The 24,523-nt window shown below is 36.8% G+C and overlaps 1 protein-coding gene across 1 annotated transcript in view; it reads left to right on the top strand.

Annotated features, from left to right (window-relative positions):
* The first annotated feature begins 3,204 nt into the window (after positions 1-3,204).
* The window catches only part of LOC134749886 (fatty acid synthase-like), a 39,801-nt gene continuing 18,482 nt past the window's right edge, over positions 3,205-24,523 (top strand). Inside the window, exons 1-33 of the mRNA XM_063684886.1 lie at positions 3,205-3,260; positions 3,850-3,998; positions 4,677-4,869; positions 5,314-5,437; positions 5,520-5,723; positions 8,855-8,971; positions 9,064-9,242; positions 9,471-9,613; positions 9,794-9,997; positions 10,081-10,267; positions 10,465-10,627; positions 12,495-12,664; positions 12,743-12,894; positions 13,264-13,447; positions 13,739-13,887; positions 14,235-14,419; positions 14,506-14,625; positions 14,707-14,822; positions 15,121-15,311; positions 16,007-16,161; positions 16,967-17,224; positions 17,336-17,456; positions 17,585-17,830; positions 17,922-18,353; positions 18,497-18,646; positions 19,514-19,632; positions 19,976-20,126; positions 20,974-21,145; positions 21,244-21,356; positions 21,918-22,082; positions 22,506-22,681; positions 23,089-23,232; positions 23,668-23,886. Coding sequence (XP_063540956.1) covers positions 3,855-3,998; positions 4,677-4,869; positions 5,314-5,437; positions 5,520-5,723; positions 8,855-8,971; positions 9,064-9,242; positions 9,471-9,613; positions 9,794-9,997; positions 10,081-10,267; positions 10,465-10,627; positions 12,495-12,664; positions 12,743-12,894; positions 13,264-13,447; positions 13,739-13,887; positions 14,235-14,419; positions 14,506-14,625; positions 14,707-14,822; positions 15,121-15,311; positions 16,007-16,161; positions 16,967-17,224; positions 17,336-17,456; positions 17,585-17,830; positions 17,922-18,353; positions 18,497-18,646; positions 19,514-19,632; positions 19,976-20,126; positions 20,974-21,145; positions 21,244-21,356; positions 21,918-22,082; positions 22,506-22,681; positions 23,089-23,232; positions 23,668-23,886 — 5,546 coding nt within the window. The 5' untranslated portion in view covers positions 3,205-3,260; positions 3,850-3,854. The remainder of the gene's footprint in view (positions 3,261-3,849; positions 3,999-4,676; positions 4,870-5,313; positions 5,438-5,519; positions 5,724-8,854; positions 8,972-9,063; positions 9,243-9,470; positions 9,614-9,793; positions 9,998-10,080; positions 10,268-10,464; positions 10,628-12,494; positions 12,665-12,742; positions 12,895-13,263; positions 13,448-13,738; positions 13,888-14,234; positions 14,420-14,505; positions 14,626-14,706; positions 14,823-15,120; positions 15,312-16,006; positions 16,162-16,966; positions 17,225-17,335; positions 17,457-17,584; positions 17,831-17,921; positions 18,354-18,496; positions 18,647-19,513; positions 19,633-19,975; positions 20,127-20,973; positions 21,146-21,243; positions 21,357-21,917; positions 22,083-22,505; positions 22,682-23,088; positions 23,233-23,667; positions 23,887-24,523) is intronic.

Raw genomic sequence — 24,523 nt, 5'->3', positions numbered from 1 at the left:
AATACGTTTTGTAGTCGTATTTTTTTAAACAGCATTTCTAACTAATTCTTGAACAGTCATAGCACGCAAGTGTGGGATTGGATTGGGACCGAGTTATTTTCTGTCGCTTATCCAGAGGACTACATTTCAAAATATAAAACAATTCAAGGAACCTTCATGCAAAATTTCAGCTAAAGCGGTTCAGTTGTTTAGCCATGATAAGGTAACAAAGAGGCAGACATAATTGCTTTTACGTTTATAATATTTGTACAGTTGTAATGGGATTTATAGACATAAAGCTGATTATTTTTGAATGGTATTGTTACTACTTGGAGTACTTGGCTTGGCACCGACTTCAGACATATCAGTTGGTAACGCATATACTTAAACACGGAACCCTAAAAAGGATAATATTTTATTTCATCCTTTTTGAAGTCGGTTTATCTTTTTTTTATAAAAGTTTTTATTTTTCCATTTTTAGTTTTAAGACATTGTTAAGAGCGTGACGCATGAATGAAGAACATAATCATGTTTAACTGTAAATTCGTAAACTTTATTAAATAATCAGAATTTTCCTCGAGTCCGTCTGGGAAATCATTCCCTTCACTAAATCCATTCTCCGCCCCGCTACTGACCCAATCCCTCAAACCCCCCGATCACTCAACCTCACAGCACATCAACCCCTGATCACTGAACCCCTCGACCCTAAACCACCAACCCTTCAACCGCCATTCCCCGACCCCTAACCCCAGACCCCTTAACTCCTAACCCTAACCCCCAATCCCTTAACTCCCAACCCCTCAGTCCCCGACCCATCAACTCACCTCCCCTCAACCCCCAACCTCAAACCCCCCAAACACTAATACCCTCTACCTTCACCTCTCAGTCTCTTTGGTTGTTTCCAACACTACCTACATCAAAAATCATAATACACATACGAGGGAAGTTATCAGTAGCCTTACCACGAGTTTGACATTGATATATTCGTTATCGTGTGCGTAACTTACTGTTTATGCATCTCGCTCGTACTGGCATATTAGTGTACAAAGTAAGTTACGAAGAATATTTAGTGTCAAACTCGTGGTTAGGCTACAGTTGCACTACATCAAATTGGTGGTTTGGGGAGGAAATGCTTGAGTTACTTTAGAAAACACAGAAATTACCATACACGTGCCTTTAAAAATTGAGGAGTTCCCTCAATTCCTCACGGATTCCATCATCAGATCAAAACCAAAAATATTACGAAAACACCTTGGAGAGGTAACTTCTTTCAAACAGAAAAAGAATAACTCAAATCGGATCATAGGTGCCGGAGTAATCGCTGAAATCATTATCATCAAAACAATCATCATCATCAGCTCTTCATCAAACTGGTGGTTTTCGAGAAAAAATGCTCGTTGCTTAAGAAAAACGACCAAATCACCATACATCTGCCTTTAAAAATTGAGGAGTTCCCTCAATTCCTCATGGATCCCATCATCAGAACAGCACCAGATTAATGTGGGACCACCTTGGAGGTAGTTCCTTTCAAACAAAAAAATAATTGTTCAAGTCGGACCACAGGTCTCAGAGTAATCGCTGAACATCCTACATTAAAAAAAATCATCATCACTATCTTCAAAACAATCATCATCATCAGGTCCACTTCATCAAATTGGTCGTTTTCGAGAGAAAATGCTCAAGTTGCTTATGAAAACACCCAAATCACCATACATGTGCCTTTAAAAATTGAGGAGTTCCCTCAATTTCTCAGGGATCCCATCATCAGATCAGAACCAGATTAATATGGGACCAACTTGGAAGTAGCGCCTTTCGAATAAAAAAAAGAATTACTCAAATCGGACCACGGGTCTCGGAATAATCGGTGAACATACATAAAAAATAAATATATATATTATATATAGTAAAAATATAAATATATATATTATATATAGTATATATGTATATTATATTTGTATATATGTGATTATATGTTATTTTTATTTTATTTTTGCTGTTGTATTTGTAGCACCGCCCACAATTTCTCTGCTTAGCCTTAAGGTTGACTGGTAGAGAATGCCTTATGGCATTAAGTCCGCCTTTTGTACTGTAAGGTTTTCTTTTGTGCAATAAAGATTAAAAAAAAAAAAAAAAAAATAGCCACAACCGAATACAGAACCTCCTCCTTCTATGAAATTGAAGTCGGTTAAAAAGCAAGTTGTTGCACGTTGGTCGTTGTTAAAACATATTCCATACAGCGAAATTACTTGACTTCAGTATTAAATTATTGAAAGTAATAAGATTATGTAAACAATCAAAGTATTTTTTAAATTCGTTGGCTAGTTTAGTTTGGTATAGCATTTTGTTAAGTGGTGTGATTCCCAATCAAGAAAATAATGACATTGCTTAATTGGTTACAAAAAATTGCATTCGAAGGAAAAATGTGTTTGGAAAATTTGTGAATCGAATGCGACGATTTTGTAAGGAAATTAACAATAATATCTCACTTTTCTCGATTTACGAATCACTACTAAAATACCGTCAAACGGGGTGAATAGGGACAATTGTGAACTGTGAGAGAGATTTTTAAAAGATTTTTTCCTCGAGGGCCACAAATGTTATGGTTTATAAAATGTTGTCTTAAGTTTGAGAATCTATTTATAATAAAATATTTCTTAATAACTTCGTTTTAATGTCTTTAAAAAAAACAGGCCATTTTGATTTATATTGGATCCGGGGTGAATAGGGACGACTAAGGTACGAACAGGCATAAGTGATCAGGGTTGTCAAAAATATAATAAGTTGACAGGTAAGTCCCTAGGCAGTTTATTGTATGTACTTAGGTACTTTAAAATGATAAGGTAAATATTATAAGTCAAAAACTTAAAACACTAATAAAATTGATTAAAAAAATATATTTGTTGTAGGTAATCATAAAAATATACACCGTGGGCTCGAATAACCCGACAGATTAAAAAGTATAAGTATATAAAAAAATGCCACCCACAAATAAATGGCCTTACCGGGATTCGAACCCAGGACCATCGGCTTCACAGGCAGGGCCACTACCCACTAGGCCAGACCGGTCGTCTCTAGGACCGGTCTTAATAAATTATTCTTATTCTATTACATAATAAAATTGTATACCTACAATAAATGCAATTATTTTGAAACAAACCAACAGTGCAAAAAATTATCATAATACGAGTATCAGCAGACATTCTGCGGGAACATAAAAAAGAGTAAGGAACGTGTAAATCGTTTACTTTGAATCTTGTGTCAACAGGATACTGACGTGACTGGTATGTAATTTTTAACTGAAAATTATTTTATTTTTATATGTTCGGCGACCAATATATTACTTTCAATTTCAATTTATTTATTTTGCTAATATACAAGATACAATATTGGTCATGTCAGTGTGTTACAAATTCATGAGTGCATATTACGCCACAATAGGCATGCAAAATATTAATCTTACACTAAAATTATAATTAGCCTATCTTCTTAGCTAACTAATAGGTATACATTTAAACTTATTACAAATCACAAATTAATATATTATATTGATTCCAATATCAACAAAAGTTGTGTTTCACTTGCAATTACAAAGTTAAGTAACTAATTTTCAACTAAATAATGTGTGATACTGTTGACGTGAGCCAGTTAAGAAGGGGCGTAAAGCCAAGAAAACTTGCGACGGATAATGGTTTTATTTCGTGCGGGTTTTAACGTTTTTCAGAGTGATTGAAATATCAGTTACTCTGAAAATATACTGCTGTTTAAAATTTTCGCTAGTGACTACGTCGCTCGGCTATTGTATACTAAACTTATACTGCTATCCTATATAAGTAACATATAAAAGTGAATGCTTTTAAAACATCTACACAGATAATATGGTGCCCTCTCCTCAAGAACGTAAGCCAGAAACCGCTGTGGGAACAACACTGGATAAGGACAGGATCGTAATATCTGGTATTGCTGGCCTCTATCCACAGTCGCATAATATCAAAGACCTAACAGACATACTTTATAAAAAGGTAAATTCATGATTTGTGCTATATCCATTATTATCCAACATATTCAACAGACTTATACATTAAAGTTATCAATTCGAATCGTGTACATAATATGTTATACTGAAACACACCCGACTTGTGAGTGTAATAAATATAAATAAATATTATAGGATATTTTTACACAAATTGACTAAGCCCTACGGGGTAAGCTCAAGAAGGCTTGTGTTGTGGGTACTCAGACAACGATATATATAATATACAAATACTTAAATATATAGAAAACATCCATGACAAGAACAAATATCTGTGTCATCACACAAATAAATGCCCTTACCGGGATTCGAACCCGGGACCATCGGCTTCATAGGCAGGGTCACTAGACCGGTTGTCAAAAAAAAGGAGCGAAATTAAAATTTAAATTTTCTATGAGAAGACGTCAACTCTTCGCGCCTACATTTTTTTAATTTGCCGCCTTTTTCTACTGACAAGGTCGCTGAGCCAGAGTACAGTATAATTATGTAGGGTTTACACATTAAATATCGCAGAAGTATTTTACAACAAATTAGTTTTGTTATTCGAAATAATTCCCAAGATAACAGTGGGTGTCACATTCTCATAATTGAGGACTGGTTTTATTCTGTTTCATTTTGAATTTGAATCCACTATACGTTTTTCCCAAAGGACATTTTCATTTCGTAGGAGAATCCTGTTACGGCAGGAGAGCCCCGTTGGAAATTTGATCACCCTGAAGTGCCACCGTTTGTCGGGACTGTTCCTAAGATTGATTGTTTCGATGCCCAATTTTTCAAAGTCCATTATAGGCTCAGTACAAATATGGATCCAATGGGACGGAAGATTCTGGAACAAGCTTATCAAGCTATTTACGATTCAGGTCAGAGATATTTATATTTAGTTGTTAAATAAGTTTTTTGTCAATAATTTCATTATTGATACAAGCTTTTATCGCTGACTGTACTTTTCTCTCCACAGGCAACGAATACCCATCGAAACAATTCTAGCAACCCCAAACACAATTAGGTTGCGTTGTTTTATTACAGAGTTCCAATGGCCACCTCCTGTTTCCATCATCAGATCATCTCGATGGTACCATAATAGTGCATTGTCACCCAACTTATATACATATATAATTATGTATATGAAAATTTTCAGCTTCATTGAAAACCGATGTGGGTCAAATTAAACTTGCAAGATTTGATTACAGACACACAGACAGACAACGGGACGGGTAAAACTAAATAAAAGCTTGTAAAAAGGTTATTATTAATAGTTGTGAGGTCATAAGTTTAGTGTTAATAGTTTTCTTTTTTATTGACAGGAGTAAGTCCAGAGCATCTTTCTGGGAAAAAAATCTGCGTGTTCATCGGATCTTGTTTTTCAGAAACTGAAAAAGCATGTTTGTTAAACCTTGCTTCGTCAAGAACTGGTTTTGGTATACCTGGGTAATTTGACTTCTGTAAATTCCGATGACGATAACTTAATTTAAAAAGCTAGATCTTAATAGATTTTTAATGGTTTAAATAGGTGTAACAAGTCCATGTTTGCCAATCGAGTGTCGTACTGGCTGAATGCAAAAGGACCATCTCAATCAATAGACGCCACTTGCTGCAGTTCAACTGTAGCTCTCGAGCAGGCGTACTTGGCTATGACCCGAGGGGACTGTGAAGCAGCCATTGTCGGAGGATGCAATTTGTGCTTACATCCACAAAGCTCTATGCATTATGGAAGGTAGGTATAATTATTTTCATTTCAGTTCTCATTATTGCTTTCAATATTATTAGAAACAAAGTATTTATAAAGTGAAAAAAAGGGTTTGTCTTATGTTTACTTAAATACCGAACTTACTATGTAATCTATCATTATCCTTCAGCATTCAACCCTGCCAGGGTTCATAACTGTGATAGGGACTTCTTATTTGTAACCGTTATTTAGATAACTTAGTTCGCAAATTTCCCAATAAATGATGTAATTTGACTAATTTGATAAAAGTAAATACGTGGATGAAAAGATTGTATTTTTTGATCCACGTATTTATTTAAAACTTTTTTAACATAAAATAATTATTTAATTTTATAAGCCCAGTTGCAAAAATGTTCATTAGATTATTTGCCGCCTTAAGATAGATAGATAAACTGTTTATTTGTTTGCCACAATACACACAAAATATTCAAATACAGAAATGACATAGGTACACAGAACAATCCAGAAAATAAATAAAAATTACAACAACAAATAAGTCACACCGATTTTTACATAATATGTAGAGGAAAAGGAAAAAAATACATAAAAATACTGTTTTATACAAATAAAAATCCTGTGTGCGTCGCAGCAAAACAAAAAGGTTCTGGCTCAGTATTACGCTTCACCCATTAGGAAAAGCACTGATTTTCTGCCAGGACCTGATCACGTCAACAAAAAACAGTGGAAAATAATGAAATAGTCTAAAGTTAGTACTTACCTAATTAATTATTAATAAATAACTAGTGACACAGTTTAAACTATAGAGACATTTAATGCTTGCACATAGTTGTGACATAGAAGTGTCAGTGTGGTTAGCATGTATGTAGTGTCAAATGTGATTTAGAGAAAATCTTTATTTTTATTTTTAAGCAGGATTACTAAGACTAAATTCGGTAATCAGCAACCAGGTAACCGTGAGGAATTCCCAAACTTTGCTTCTCTAAAAGGAATTTTTTGAAATGAAATTTGAAACTACGCTTAGTACCCTTAAGACGAAAGTGGACGACCACCGCCCATAAACCGCCTATTCATATAAACGTAGGTAGTCCCCATTTTCCTTTCTGGATATTAACTTACTGAAAATATTTTGACACCCACTTTTAATTATTTTTTTCGAATTTTTAATTTATTTAAAAATTTGCATGAAAAACCTGACGTCAGGTTGGCGGACGTCATTTATATCTTAAATATCTCTGGAGTTTAAAGAGCACATTGCTCCAATTTTGGCGCACATCTGGCACATTGCTAGCACTAACTCCTGACGTATACTGCAGCTCCATTTGTTGATGTACACCCGCCATCCTGATACTCACGCGCACCTGCGTCAAAACGAACTGAAAGTACTGAAACGCGTCAAGGCACAGTTGCAGTCCGGCCAGCTTCAATCTTTCCAAAACGAAGCATCGGCGCAAATCCGTTACTCTTGAGACAGAAAAGTCGCAAAAACACCTTTATCATGGGTCTGAAACATAAATTATAAATTTTTCGATTTAATTCAACTTATCCTATATCCTTGTACATTCGAGATTCTGTTTTAGGTTAAGTCTTTTTATACAGGATAAGGACTATACTATGACAGAAATAGTAACAGTTGAAGCATAGTCATATTGGGTATTTTATAATAGGACAGCCCGGTGTTCGAGACTATACGTCGGATTATCGAAACTTTAATACTACAGACAGCACCAAATAGATAGTGACGGCCAATGTGGCCAAATATATTGGAACACATCCTTATTAAATTTCTATGGCAACAAAGTTATATTACGATATATTTGGCTACTTTAGCTGACTGTACATTTGCTCCATGATATTGTAGTCAATATTAGATATATATCGGCAGAGGCTTCGCGTGAACTAATCTAGCAGTGGGCGAAGTCGCATAGTCTGCGAGGCCTTTTTCTTCCAATGTGTATTCCCAAGGTAATAAAAAGGGTTGGCTTCCGCGAGGCCCCCTTAAGTGCGAGGCTGAACTAAACATAGCTTATGATTTATTTGAGAAAGTTCGCGTTACAAATTAGTAATAAATATGATAGTCATATGGCACCAGTCACTCGTATGGGCATAGACTAAGGTTGACAGCACTTTTTATTTTACTTCGAGTAAAAAACGCCGAAATAACTGTATACTATCATGACAAACATAATTTAGGTTACTTGAACTTACGTCAAATAATTTGGTCTGTAGCACCACGTCAAATAATTTGGCCAGAAGCACCACCGAAACGTAACCAACAGAGAGTTGCCAAAATGGCCGATCGCCGTAAAATGATTGTTATGAAAATATCTTTTTCCCCTCACTAGCTCGGAAAGTTGTCTTTTATCCTTCAATACGAGCGGGGAAAAACGCGTTTTATCCACTAGTGGGGAAAGTAATTTGACCTTGGGTGGAGCGTGTTTAAGTAGCTTGACAGATAACAAAACGTAAATCGTTTATGACAAAGATTCGTTCGATATTAATTATCATTGTCAACAATTTTTTTACCAAAAAAACTTTTCTCACCAACTCGCGTAAAAATACACAAATTCCAGAGTTTTCTGTTATAATATCGTAAAAAAATGAGTGATTCCAGTGATGAAGATGATCTAACGCCTGTGGATGTTGCATTTTCCTCGCTATAGTGAGGTGAAAAGTTTTGTGTTATACACGGGCGCAAATGTATTTTACTTCTCGTGTGTTGAAACACTCGCTACGCTCAGGATTCTATTTTAGAACCTATATACCTATATTTTCACCTATAGAATCCTTTCGCTTGCTCGTGTTTCAATTCTACACTCGCGGGTAAAATACAACTTTGCACCCTTGTATAACAAATAACTATTGCTTATTGTAAACTAAATACGCAGCGAAAGCGATAGTTTTTATGCTTTTGTTGTTTATGCGTTTGTGTTGTATGTTTTGTTATTTAGATAATAAGAATAAGAAGATAGATTAATAGATTTAGACAGTTTTTTTTTCTTATCATACGTGCGTCGTATTCGAGAAACGTGTCAAAAACCTACTTTGAAATTTGTAAGGCGCCATCTCCCTTCTTCCCTCGTTTTTTATCCCGTTCTGTTTTTCAATTTTATATATATAAAATGATATTTTAGATGTTAATCGCTTCGTTTAAATTTCAGGATAATAAGCCTCTGCAAAGATGGTAAAACGAAATCATATGATCAGAACGCGGATGGTTGCGCTAGATCTGAAGCTGTTAACGTACTGTTTTTACAAAAAGCTAAAGATGCCTTAAGGTAAACTGACCAGGTGATATATAAATATGTAATAGAAAAATATACCTCTTCGAAAGATGGGTAGAATTATTTATTAACAATTTATATTTTAGAATATACGCCGATGTGGTACATGTGAAGAACAAATTTCTCAAGATGGTAGAAACTGATACAGGTCCTAAGTATGGCTTTTATCGAGACCCCGTCAGCATGTCAGGATTCCTTAAGGAATTCTATGAAGAAGCAAAAATATTGCCTAATGAAGTTGAATACATTGAAGGTTTTGGATCAGGTAAGTAATTATTTTCGTTCTTCTTCATGCGATACGTATTTAATAGACTTACATAGCTTTGAAACTATGTATTTGTTAGGAAATCTCTGTTATTTTTGTTCTGTAGGAAGTCTCTGTAGTTTACTTTGAACGTAGTAGTCTATACCATTTAAAAAGTTGTATTTAGATTTAATTCAATAAGTAGTAATTAATACTTTTTCATAGCAAGCATGAATACATTACTTGCAGGTGACACAGAAGCTGATAAGGTAGAATTGGAGGCTTTTGATAAAGTTTTCTGTAGGAATAGATCTGAACCACTACTAGTTGGTAGCGTTATGTCTAACTTGGGTTACTGTGAAGCAGCTTCTGGCATAACTGCAATTACAAAGGTAAATAAATACGCAAAAGATATTAGTAATCAGTTAATATTCAAAAAAATAAATTATACATGTCAAATTCTAAAATTCATTAAAATAATAATCAAAATAAAACATTCATCAGTTAATCACCAACATTCGGCTTTGGGTTCTATTAGAATTTACCTAGTTATCATTTTCAATTTTAAATAGGTCCTACTTGGATATCATAAGGGTGAAATAGCTGGCAATCTTCACTGCACAACCCCTCGGAATGATGTAGAAGCAATACAAAAAGGACGTATGCGGATCTTAACTGATCACCAACACTTCAAACGCACTTATGTTGGCGTTAATGGGATGTCGGTGACTGGTATTAATTCCCATGTTCTTTTACATGGTCATTTTAAGCCAAAGGTATATTATTCACTTTATTATAACTTTAAACATTGAAGCTTCCAAGTTAAAGAATAATTTCTGTCATTAAACCGTGGTTTCAGGATCCAACACGTTATCAATGTAGCTTTCCTCGTTTAGTTACAATTTCAGCAAGACAGGATGTAGCTGTAAGAAGCATTATCGATGATTTGAAATCCCGGTCAATTGACCCTGAAGAACTAGCATTGTTACATAATATTCATTCTTCTAGGATAAGCGGTCATGTGGGCAGAGGATTTGTTATTCTAGGTAATTTGTTCTCGTTGTTAATCGACATATTATCTTTGAGCAGTCGTAAAATTTGTCATGGCAGTGGGCTACTACATTAGATTTTTTACTCCTGCAGGTTATTTAGTTCATTTTACATTTCTTTTTCTGTATTAAATTTCAATATTATTTTGCCACTTTCTTTCTCCAATGACTGATGTTGACGAGTCATTCTGCAGGTACAGATAAAGACAATAAAACGATGAGCTTGTGTGAAAAAGCTAGCTATTGTGATGCTAGCGACCGACCGCTGTGGTTTGTGTACAGCGGAATGGGCTCACAGTGGACTGGGATGGGCAAGGCACTCATGCGCATACCGATATTTAGCGATGCCATAGAACGGTAAAAGTTGTTTAACATTTAATTATAGCTTTGTAACTAAAGAAAACCACTTATTTACAATTTGGAACATTTAATGAATGAATGAAATCGTTTATTCACAACTAGCGACCCGCCCCGGCTTCGCACGGGTAGTTCAACAAATTGACACAAAACCTTTACAAATTATACATAATATATAAACCTTCCTCTTGAATCACTCTATCTATTGGAAAAAACCGCATCAAAATCCGTTGCGTAGTTTTAAAGATCTAAGCATATATAGGGACGGACGGACGGACAGACAGCGGAAAGCGACTTTGTTTTATACTATGTAGTGATGAACATATGGTAACATAAGATCATAATTTAAATACATTGCTTCCCATTATACATTCAGTCAAGGTAGATATGTGAAAATATTTGTCAGTGATATATAGTCTCTCAGTCATTTAAATATTGAAACAATTACAAGATAAATTACAATTCTCGCAATTATTTATAATAGTAGGTTAATTACCTACATTTTTTAATAACACACATTATTTAGTAACAGTCAATAAATTAATAATAATCAGATTAACAGAAAAAAAGAAATCACAATAAAAATAAGTTTTTTTAAATATATGTAAATAAAATAAGTTAATGCAAATGCCCCTCGTGAGCAGGTGTTGGAATGTAAAATGCAACTTGTGTCCGAAATCGAGGCCTCTCTTGAGCAGGTATCCGAGTGGGGTAAACGTAATCTCGTCCAGTTTAACCCCAGTAAGACACAAGTTTGCGCGTTTTCCGCTAAAAAAACTCCATTTGTCTACTCGGTGTCGACATTACGAACGAAGTCCAGTTTCGGGGTCACTTGGAACTCAAAGCCAAATTGGCCTCTAAGAAGCTTGGGGTGTTCAATAGAGCGAAACAGTACTTCACACCAGGTTACCGGCTTTCGTTATACAAAGCGCAGGTTCGACCACATATGGAGTACTGTTCTCATCTCTGGTCTGGAGCACCGAAATACCAACTTCTTCCACTTGACTCCATCCAACGTCGGGCAGTTCGTATTGTTGGCGATCCCGATCTCACAGTCGGTTTGGAATCTCTTAGCCTTCGGAGGGACGTTGGCTCTCTGTGCTTGTTCTACCATCTGTACAATGGGGAATGTTCTGAAGAATTTTTTGATCTGGTGCCACCGTCACGTTTTTACCACCGCACCTCCCGCCAAAGAAACAAAGCTCATCCTCACTTCCTTGACACGTGGCAAACCAAAAACAAGCGGGCATCTCGCTCGTTTTTGCCCAGAACGTGCAAGTTGTGGAATGAGCTACCTTCTGAGGTGTTTCCCTTGCGCTATGACATGGGGTTCTTCAAGAAGCAGGTATTTAGGGTTCTCAAAGGTGGGCAACGCATAAGTGGCTCCTCTGGTGTTGCTTATGTCCATGGGCGATGACTGCTTCCCATCAGGCGGCACAAAAATTCGATAATACTATAAAAATATTCATCAATCAATATTTTATACAAATTATACAGATTTGTTTTAAACTCGTTTACAGGCAATGTCTTTATGTCGGCTGGTAATTTATTGAATTTATTATTGAATATGAGCGCTTTTTCTTCTAAGTACTAATTTGTTACTAGCTGGTAAATGGTAATGCTAACCTACAGCGTCTATGTGACCGAGTTGTTTCCTTATCTTCTACGAACGTGAATAGGTGGATATTGAGTTTTACAAAAACACATATCTTGTAAATATACAGGCAGGGGAAAGATAGTAACTTATGTTTAATAAATAATGGTTTGCAAGGCGCCAGTCTACCTACTCCACAAAAGGTTCGGATGCATTTTCTTTGAGCGACAAAGGAGCGGTCAGCATTAACAGAGTTTTAATGTTAATCCCCAGTTGCCGTAAAGTGTTGGAACCAAAAGGCGTTGACATTATCCATATCATTACCTCACCCGACAAATCCATCTACGACAACATACTGAACTCATTTGTCGGAATAGCTGCCATCCAAATAGGCTTGACTGATATCCTGCATGAATTGGGATTGGTTCCAGATAAAATAATTGGTACGTACCATTAATGATTGTTATTTCTCCTGCACATACGTTCATGAGCCAAAATGTTAATATGTTGTCAAATTGCAGGTCACAGTGTAGGTGAGCTAGGTTGCGCGTATGCAGACGGTTGTTTAACGGCTGAAGAAATGATCCTGTCGGCATACTCTCGAGGTCTGGTTTCTGTGCAGACTCCATTCATTCGCGGTTCTATGGCAGCCGTTGGCATTGGATTCAAAAAAGTATGTATCCTTGCGGAACCCATTTTTTCTACAATTTAACTGGTTTATAGATGGAACCACGTATTTTTTTATCTGATATTCCATAACTTATGTTGGTTTTTCCGCAATTTAAGGCAAAGTAGTAGAGTTACTACCAAGATAAACCAAATTACTAAAAGCGGATTTCTAGCTGACCGACCGACACAAGATGACATATATCAAATACGCCAACATACACCTTAAACTTCATTACGTTTTATCTCAAAAACCACATTCGAAATTGCCTTCGTTGTTACAACTAACAATGGTATCCTATATAAAATAGCGACTTGTTTACAAAAGAGTTTTCAAGATCTTCAGCCTGTTTTGACCTTTTGCTAATATGAACAGGTATCAAAGATGTGTCCACCGGAGATTGAAGTAGCCTGTCACAATGGTCCGGACTCTTGCACAATTTCGGGCCCGGCCGTGGCGATGAGCGAGTTTGTCGCTCAGTTGACTGCTAAGGGTATATTCGCTAAGGAAGTCCCTTGTTCCAACATTGCGTACCATTCCCGATATATTGCTGAAGCAGGTATTTGTCCCGATATATTTAGAGCCTGTCTCTATTGGTATTGCTTAATCTTTGTGACTATCAGTCATCACAACTATACTCATACTTTATTGATAATATCTATTACAGTTCTGGCTTACATGACTAATATAAATTAAATAATTATTATTGACAATCATCTCAAATAATTATCATTAGGCAGGCAACCCAGAACAGAGCTCTCTGGCGGAAACGTACAAGGAGACCCGACCCCAGATGAGCTGGGACGAGGGTTGGCCAAAGAAGAGATCTCAAATATAATTATCATTGCAGGACCGGCCCTTCGTAAATATTTAACTGAAGTCATCAGCACTCCGAAACTTCGCAGCCCGCGTTGGGTTTCCACTTCAGTGATTCAAGAAAGGTGGAACGAAGAAGGTGCGAAGTATTCTTCGGCCGAATACCACACTAATAACCTTCTGGTAAATATTAATTACAATAATCATGATTTGATTTTCATTCAGTACCAGTTACCGGTCGGTAACGAATAACGATTTATTCCTTGAGAAATTAGTTGATTGAATTTCATTTCTGTTCTATCAGGGATCTTTATAGGGATATTTAGACAAATCATAATATTATATATTTAATCATAAGTGCCCAACTCTGGTGTATACACGTAGGTATATAATATATTATGACCGATATGACGACATTTATAAATATACCGGGTGTAGCCTGTAACAGGATCAATAAATTAAACCGTAAGTTGTAATCCTTAAACTGGCCAAAATCCAATTACTTTTTTATTGCCATACGTGACTTTCAGAATCCAGTGCTATTTGAAGAGACGTCACGACTGATACCGCAAAACGCAGTATTGGTAGAAGTGGCACCTCACGGGCTTCTTCAAGCTATTCTCAAGCGGTCCCTGCCATCGTCTTGTGTTAATGTGCCTCTCACACGACGTGGTCACTCTGACAATGCACAAGTTCTCCTGGAAGCCATTGGCCAGTAAGATAAAAAATAAAAATAAATGTTTACGACAAGGTTATAAAACTTTTTCAATTTTATTTGTTATTGCGTTTTTTATTTTGTAGGCTGTACATGGAAGGATATTACCCAAATATTCGTGTACTATATCCCAAGATTGACTTTCCTGTGTCGACTGGCACCCCACATTTATCGCATTTGGTAGAGTGGGCCCATAATGAAACATGGTAAGTAGCTTTAAAAAACTATAGGTATATATTACTTTATTACTTATTGATCTTTAAAAACGTAACGTCATTTTTTTATAGGTATTTGCCATTGTACGTCAGTGCCAGTGCCAACAGAAGAGAAGCAGCAGCGTGCAAGTTTGTTATTTCTCTCCATGACAGTGAAAATAGCTATTTGCAAGGTCATGTCATACAAGGTATAAGGTCATGTCATATAAGGTTATACGAAGTGTTAATTAACTATTATACTTCGCGAATAGGAAATACATTCATCATGACTTAAGCTTCCATTTATTTGATTTTGGTTTCTCACAGAACCTAATAACTTCGTAATTTATTTTATATATTTTGTCGACCTAGATGTAGTCTGTACAAATATGCGTGTTTTGTTTTCGATCCAGAGCTTGGATTATTTACAACAACCTTTATATTTCTGTACTTAAATAGAGCATAATTTGACAAGTTACTGAGCAATCCTAATTGGCTATTCTTAAGGTAAAACGGTGTATCCGTTCGCGGGCGCTCTGGTAGCGGTATGGGACACACTAGCGATGTCCTTGGGCGTGGCTCGGAAGCAGTTATCAGTGCAGTTTCGCGACGTTCACTTGTTTGCCCAGCCGCTTATGCACGACTCACGGCACCTGCGCCTTAGCGTTTCGCTGAACAGAGGGACAGGATTGTTTGAGGCAAGTATAATTATACACTAGGTACACATTGCTGATGACGATGCGCATGGTTCGCAAGTAGGTATCATGGGACCTAGCCAAGCTAACAATCGTACATTTTGACAAACGCCTAACGAAAAATGTATCGGGATGACCAATGCTATGAAAAGTCACGTGACTAATTCCATACATTAATAAGATTCCATTGGCGTTTTCTATCGAGGAATGTAAATTTGGCCAGGCCCCCAGTGCAGACTTGTGACTTCTCGGCATTGACGAGATTCTCATCATGGGGGATGGTGATGTCAACGAGCACGGCCCGGCGTTGCGATCGATCTATTATCACAATGTTAGGCTTATTGTCAAATTTTCCGGTCAGTGACGATAGATCGATCACAATAGAGCGTGGCACGACCATTCTCGAGAACTGGCGCAAGTAGGTAAGTACTTTGTAGTATGGTACTTCGCGGTCCACAAGGCCGTATAGAAGAGCAAATTGCTAGTGAATAATCCTGGCTACGAGATTATGTCTGTGCAAGTACTCGCCGTTAGCGAGATGAGAACAACCGGAGATGATATGCCTGGCCTGAGTGCCTCTCCGGGACGGCGGCATGCCTGACGAATGTCGACCGTACCGTCCTTCAGGATATATTTCCGATAGTTGTTCGTCATCATAACTTCGTCTGCGTTATTATTATTATTAAGTGGTTTTTCAGGTGACTGACGACAGTTCAAAAGTTGCTACTGGCTATGTTAAAGTATCAAGTAACGATTCTAGAGGTTTCAACCATAACGAGAAAACTAAAGAAGTTTTAGAATTAACCACTGACGATGTTTACAAGATATTGTTTGAAAGACACTATAGATATGCGTGAGTTTCATTCAATATTTTAGTGTGGTATTATTTTTGATTAGGTATCGCAAATATCGCATAAGGACCAGACCCCACTGGTGCGTTGCGTTGCATTGCATCGCATGGCATAAAAAAAGTGTGTGTTTGTAATCTATAGTCTATACGCGCGATTGAAGTAAAACTTCGTTGACGTTTACGATACATATCACTGAAATGATTAAACCAACTTAAAATAAATATCATATTGTAATTTAATTATATTTATTATCAGTGTTCTGAATAGGCAGAGTATAATACCTAAACTTGGTAGATCAAAGTCATAGAGTGGAGACTGCCTTGCGATAATATTTTTTTCCGGAACTAGTCCCGGTAACGGGCAAAGTAAATAAAATTGTTATAAAAACGGTAAAAAACCGGCAAAATGCGAGTCGGACTCGCGCACCGAGGTTTCCGTACTTTTTAGTATTTGTTGTTATAGCGGCAACAGAAATACATCATCTGTGAAAATTTCAACTGTCTAGCTATCACGGTTCATGAGATACAGCCTGGTGACAGACAGACAGACAGACAGACAGACAGACGGACTGACGGACAGACGGACAGCGGAGTCTTAGTAATAGGGTCCCGTTTTTACCCTTCGGGTACGGAACCCTAAAAAGGAGCTAAAAGGCTCGAGTCTTTTGGAACACTAGTTTACGCTGCGACCTCGCTTGCCACGAAACAACACGACGCAACGCAACACACCAGTGGGTCCAATCTAAGGCAACAATTTCAGAACGAATCAGTGTGCGATGACTTTGATATATTGCAATTTTCTGTAAAGGGGCGAGTTTCAAAGCATCTGCAGTACCAACTCTACATTTGCCGAGGGATACCTACTGTGGGAAGGCAACTGGGTCACCCTAATAGATGGCATGCTGCAACTCAATGTTCTAAGGCAACCTCATGAGGGCATCTCTCAACCAGCGTACATAAGGAAGATTGCTATTGACATCAAAAGACACTTGAATAAGAGAAACGTACAAATAAACGATTTAAACGTTATGAAAACGAACATTTGCGCAGTTCAAGACAGCACTAGGTAAAAATAAATTACCCATAAATTATAATTTATTTTGGTTTCCTTGACAAAAATGATAAGTCGTCTAGAGATAAGGGACCTGCGCCAAATATATGTTTTTGTTGGTTTTAGTTGCGATGGCATATTGCTGGAAGGTATACGATTCCGTGAAATTGTGCCTGCCGATGAAAATAAACTGGCATTGAAAGCGTTGAACTTTGTGCCACGGTTTCAATCAGTTCGTGACTTAAAGGCAAGTTTAAAATAGGAACTTTACTTAGACTGAACTGTCAACGCGCAACGTGTCTAAAACAGAAGATGATAAACTTAACGCAGTTGGATATACTTAATATTATTTAAAAAAATCACATTATGTTACAGGTAAAACATATTTTCCAAGTGTTTATACAGATTGTTAGCGAAAATATTGGCAAGGATATTATTAATGTTGTCGAAATTTACGATAAAAGAGGAGACGATTATGTATTTCAAGAAATAAATACTACTTTAAAAGATGTTCCCGGGATTGCTGTAAACTTAAGCCATATGCATAAGAGTGAAGTTTTAGACTATTTAGTAAAAGAAGCTGATTTGGTTTTAGTCAGTAATTTATCCAGGGATGATAATGTAAGTGCCGGACACGTATGCATGACCCTTGAATAAACTTGTTATATTATACTTATGTCGCTTTACACACGATTGTGCTTTTCTGTTTTAGTTATGTCAAATTCTATATCGCCTGTTTCACCGCAATGGTTTTGTTATCAATGCTGAACACTTAGAGGAAACATGTTGTATACGACCCTCGGCATTATACAGTGTTGTTTCGGATCACAGTTCTAAGAAAGCTCGACTAGAATTAGTAAAGTGGAGGCCAATAACAATGACTTCTGGAACTAGTACATTCACTGTCAGGACTACCTCGGATCTTGCACTGTTACAAACTGCGAGAACGAACCTACCGCTGTGCCAGAGAATGATTGTGCTCACACCATATCCTATGATATCGGGACTAAAAGATTTGGTAAAACAGTGGAGGAGTGAATCAGAACGCAACCAAATATTCTTACTTACATTTAAAAATACATCCGAGAATCTACATATAGATACACTGCCGGAATTGGATTTAGCTTTTAATATAATTAATCATGTAAGTAATAGTTTAGAACAAAATAACTAGTAGAGGCATTTTATTTTAGTTATACAAAACAGCATTACATTAAATAATTTAATCATTAATAATATAAACACTACTTATTTTTACGAAACTAATGACATTGCATATTATATCAGGATGAGTGGGGAGGAGAGTACTATGAGCCACTTCAGCAAAAAGTAGGCAGCAATTGTGGTATAGCCTTGAAGAGCGCAAAAATTGGTGAGTTAGAATCTCTTCGCTGGATTGAAACGGCTGGATGCAAGGGTTCCGGCGTCCCGGTCAAGGTATATCACTTTAGATAATGCGTCTGCTCTGGGGGCCTAGCCAAGATGATAATCGTACATCGACAAACTAAAGGAAAAAATGTATCGGGATAACAGATTCTACGAAAAGTCGCGTGACTATTTCCATACATTATTTAAGTACCGATTAGCGTTTTCTATTTACGATTGTCATCATGTCGTAAGAATATACATAAAATAAATAAAATAAATCATTTTTATTTCGAGTAACTTTACAGACTCATATAGCTTGTGTTAGTAAGTACTTATAGCTATGTTAGTGCTTACATCTATTACTTTATACACAGAATAATTATTAACACAAAATTAACATTACAATAAATAATAAAAATAATAAAAAAATAAACAATATCGAGTTATGCTTCTAGAAGTACATACCCAAGTAGCTTATACATAATAAGTACTTCTAGAAACATGCATGTCCTCACAGTGCCTCATATATGGGCAGTCAAACCTCTCGGCTATCAACCGCAGGATGGGGTTGGGGCTGGCCCGCACCCGGCGCACCAGGGATGTGCATCGTTTGCGCATAGTCGTATAAAAGCAATCTATGCGTGCTTCAGCAAACATCCCTGACGCGCTGCAGAAGCGGGGCAGCCCCACCAGGACCCGGAACGCGTTGTTATATTGGACCCGGAGAGCCCCATAGGCCCGCTGCGTGTAGTATGTCCATAAGCTGCACGTATAGAGGGAAGTGCAATATGCTCTAAAGAGAGTTAATTTCACCTCCCTAGTACATCGCGCAAACTTACGCGCAATCATGTTTGCCCTCACCGACAGGGCCCTCCGTTCACGCTCGATATCCATGTTGTCTGTATATATGTGAATTCAAATTCTGCATTTATTTAGGTACATTTTGCCGGACTTAATATTAATGATGCCAAGCGAGCTTACGGTGAGATACCATTTGAAGTAAACAATACGAGCGATAGCTACTATGGAATGGATTTCAGTGGGATGACTGAAACGTAAATATTTTACCTATACACTTTATAATTATGACTTAACTCTAACATTTAATTGTGGCTTTCTATCAGAGAAGGGTCATTATCTCATTATGCTCTATGTCCATTTGCATAAGGAGTATAAGGACCCTTCTCTGATGGAAACGTTTTATGCACATGGAGCAGTACCCTTTTCCTGGAAGACCACAATTTATACTACATATAATAGCCCTCGTTTACAAAACTGCATCGTGTAATAACTGGTTGTCCAACTTGCTATATTGTTGGCGCAGATGAGACAGCAAAATATTTCTTTTAATTGGATATTTATTTTTCTAAAAGTGAAGCATAAATAAATACGTTGTAGCGGACAGCGTGTAATGGGCGTGGTGCGAGAGGGCGCAGTGAGTGACCGCCTGTTGGCGTATCCTGAACTGATGTGGCCGGTGCCAGACCATTGGAGCCTGGAGGACGCAGCCACCGTGCCACTGCCTTACGCGCACGCATTCTATTGCCTTGTAAGTTCAGTTAGCCATAACGTATTAAAAACTTAGTTTTTTTTAAACAAGCAGAAACGTCTGCGAACGATGCTTTTAACCCTTAAATGGCCACCCCACGAAAGCACTGGCTTTTTAAATTAAATCTATGAATTTTACGTCGATTTAGGACTAATTAAGGGAAATTCGAGTTTTTTTTTTCAAATTTTGTTTTTTGTTTTTTAAAACGTCACTTACTTATAACGGACATTGCCAGGTTTACTAATCCCTTCAAATGTCCCATGAAAAGGACATTGCCAAAAAATAGGGTAAACTTAGATTATCATCAAAATTAACAAGATATCAAAATATAAACAGCAGTGCGCATTTTTTTGCGATCCACTTATTATTTTACCTCCTTGATACAATATTTTTGTATATAAAACGTGTCTACTGATGTCCAGTGTTCCATAATATTAAGTGAATGGTTGGTTCATTGATGTACCTATATATTTTGCCATTATATATTACCGGTTTTTTTTAATAATAACAGAGATTTTAACATTTGTTTTTGATTTATGAGCTTTGATTTGTTCGACATTCCGATGGTTTATTATAAATCATACTTAAAACTACTACTCGAAGCAAATACACTGATTTCTTATTCCACAATCAACTAGTGTAATTGCTGTCACTAGACAAGAAAAGCCGGTTTATGTTTAAAAAGTCAACATAATGTCTAGAAGAGCTATAAGTTCTCCCCGATCGTGGCCGTTGTCCAGACATAATACAAAAAATTGATAATTGATTTTGAATCAGCCATTATTTGTTGTTTTTATTGACCCGGCTCATCATTCGGGAGATCATTCAGCATGACACTTTTTTTCAGTTCATTAAAAGTGAGCTGAAACAAGGATCAAGTATCGTCGTCCATGGTGGCGCTGGTGCTTTGGGACAAGCCATCATATCCATCGCATTACATATGAAATGCGAAGTCTTTGTCGCCGTCAGTGATATAAAAAAGAAACAGTATCTGCAGAAATTATATCCACAACTAAAAGGTACCCTATTTATAGATTCGGACGTTTTAAGTACTTACTTGAAGAATGATGATTTCATCATTTAAGAAACAAGATACAGCTTTGATAGCTAATTTCAGAGGATCATATTGGATGTTCCCGGGACAAAAACTTCTCGGACTTAGTGCTAAGCCACACTAACGGAAGAGGATGCAGTGTCGTAATTACATGTGGACAGGGTGAAATTAAAACGGTAATATTGATATACACGGCAAAGTTGTTGTTTATGTTTAAGCCCTCGTGCTAATATTGATGCCAGAGTAACCGAAAGATCACGATTCACCACGAGGGTAGCAAAGGAATTTTGAGCGTTACGAGATTTAAGGCACGAGGGTTAAACAAACTGCTACTTTGCTCCAATATTTGCTTCAAAAGTCGAAATTTAAATATTTTTTAAATTTATTATAATGTAGCTACCTACACATCAACATACCTACCATGTTGATATTTTATTCATATTCATATATATATGCCAATTTAAAGTAGACCATCACTAATATCATGTTGTAACAATTACTTGAGGTTGTGATACCCAACTGGAGCACAATTATCCGGTGGGCAGCAAAGTGGGCACATTTTACAGTACCGAGTGAAAAACAAGATTTTTCAGCAGCACGAGGAAAATTTACAGCTAGTATTTTCCTCGTTTAACATTATAAATTCAAATCACCAGCTTTTAAAGAAAAATTATTCGTCAAGATCAAGTAGAAACAAATATATTATATAAACTAACATTTTTTTATTATGTCACAAGGCTTTTCTGAAATGCTGCGCACCCGGAGGTATTACTTTAGACACCAGCCCACTTAAAAGTCTAGAAAACTACATGTTTGGAATGAGCTCCATGGAGGAATCACGATCGTATATGAGCATCGACTTCGTATCTATGTTTGAATCTCCAAATAAAGACGAATGGAAGGTAGGTTTTGTTGAAACATCATAATCGCTATGCACCTACATAAAATTGTACTCTGTCAACTTTTTACGGTTTTATGTGAATATTTCCGTACTTTAGGTACTTATTTGGAATCTCTTTCTTAACCACTTGCTCAAACATGTAAGAAAAATATTCTTATATCGTCAGATGACAACCCAAAACTCACTAATTGCAAAAAAAAAAAAACAAAAATGAACATTGTTTTGGTATTAAAATACGTCTCTGAACACAGGTACAGGTATTATTAGTGATAGTTTGTCACCTGACGATATATGTTGGTTGACTATGGTTAACTTAAAAAAATACAGATGATGATAACTGACAAAATCAATATCAAAATATTTGATGCACTCAATTACCACATGAAAATGACTGAATTAGTGACACGTGCCAATTAACTTACAGAAGCTACAAGTCATGGTAGTAAAAGGTATCCAAGACGGGTATGTACGCCCGCTATCACGCGTGTCCTTTATGCCAGAAGAGGCGACCCGTGCATTCCGTTTGCTAGCCGCTAGCGGTCATCGTGGAAGAATACTCCTACGCTTGCAGCCCGCACTTCCTCAACCGGAATGTCCCAGGTATGGACAAGACTAAGTCCTAAATAAGTAAATAGTTAAATCTTAAGTAATATTAAGGAGCCAGACTAGCTATAGTATAATTTTTTACTTTTTCCTTCCAAAGAATTTCCTTGTTTGTATTTTCTTTGACGGTACATTGCCTAGAACCTAGATAATGGGTTACAGAATACCGTATCGTATAACATGCCCTTAAATGATTTATGGTATGAAATAATTATGATTTTAGTACATAATTATGTATACCTAATTATGATTTTGATGTAATTTGGGAGAGGGGAGGGGATCTTAAATGACAGGTAATCTACTTCTTCTTTCGTGTCGAGGTTCCCGTAAACAGTGGATGATCAGAAAGCAGGGAATTATATGTGGAGGAACCTGATTATTTATAGTATACTATTTGTTTACAGACTTTTCTGCTCACCTGACCATTGTCAAATGTTGATAAGCGATGAAGAAGGACTAGCGATTCAGCTAGGCGACAGGCTGATAAAAAGTGGTGCCAGAACTCTGCATTTGCACTTACCCGACCTTCCATCAAGCCGTTTACTGAAGTAAAAATCCGTATAAACTATACATTGAAAAAGATGTAATATATTAAAGAAAAAGTGACGAAGTCCACCACTGGCGGAGGACGGATTCAACTTTGACCCGGCGTCTTTAGCTAACGCGGCTAACGCCATGAACCCCTAGGCCACTCCGCCACGGCGGAACCGGTCCCAATTTTTCGACTACATGCCATCTTAGTAAGACCAACATACCATCTTAGTAAGACTAGACGTCTTAGACCAACTAACTCTTTTCTTTAATATGATATGACATCTAATTCAGTTTATAATTTATATACTTAGAGTAGTGTGACTGTAACTACTTAAAAAACGCAAGTCAAAATATTTGATAAAAATAATTTGATTTGTTCCCAAAGTTGTGTATAGGTCCGTATATTCGTAACGTAATAAAATACTAGAGTAAATCATCGTCATTTACAGGACTTGGGAGACTTTAGGCGTCAAAATACAAATATCAACAGAAGAACTAACAAGCAGTAAAGACATATTTAATTTGTTGAGTGAGAGTTTGCGCATGGGCTCAGTAGAAGGCATATTTGTGCTGATAACTAAGGCTCTTGACAAACAACAACAGAAAATGTATGAAACTTTGGTAGATAATTTGGATATAGCGGCTAGAAAAACTTGTCCAACAATGAAGTAAGTATTATGAATAACGTCTGACTTATCCATCATGCACGGGGAGTTAGTAGCCATTGCAGAGGCAATATCCTATATTGAAACAGTTGATTGTGAAAAATTTGTAATTTTTACAGACTCTAAATGCGCATTACAACATCTGGCTCGCTGTACCTCGAGTTATCGAGGACTGCCGATTGCCTGTAGTATACTTAAAAGCATTTATAATCTGGAATTTATGGGAAAATCATTGACTCTGCAGTGGATTCCTTCACATATAGGCATTACCGGAAACGAAAAAGTAGATTTGTTTGCTAAGCAAGCCTGTCATAGTGATACCATATGCAACATTTTACCGTTCTTTTCCGAGTGTATCAAATTAGTTAAAAAACAATGTCGCCAATTATGGAAAGAGTACTTTGACAAAAGGGCAACAGAAAAAGGTATTTGGTACAGAACGATCCAGCCTGAACTTATAAATACACCATGGATAGATTGCTCGCTTAGTCGGCAAGAAATTGTAACAGCTCTAAGAGTACGTTCGGGGCACATTCCACTTAATAAGTTTGGATTCATGATGCGTAAAGTTACCTCTCCATTATGTTCAGAGTGCGATATGATTGAGGACGTGTACCACATATTGGTGGAATGTGTGCGG

This window comes from Cydia strobilella, chromosome 19 (genome assembly GCF_947568885.1).
Source record: "Cydia strobilella chromosome 19, ilCydStro3.1, whole genome shotgun sequence".
Taxonomy (NCBI): domain Eukaryota; kingdom Metazoa; phylum Arthropoda; class Insecta; order Lepidoptera; family Tortricidae; genus Cydia; species Cydia strobilella.
Note: the sequence above shows the minus strand (reverse complement) of the source record. Positions and strands in the feature narration are given on the sequence as shown.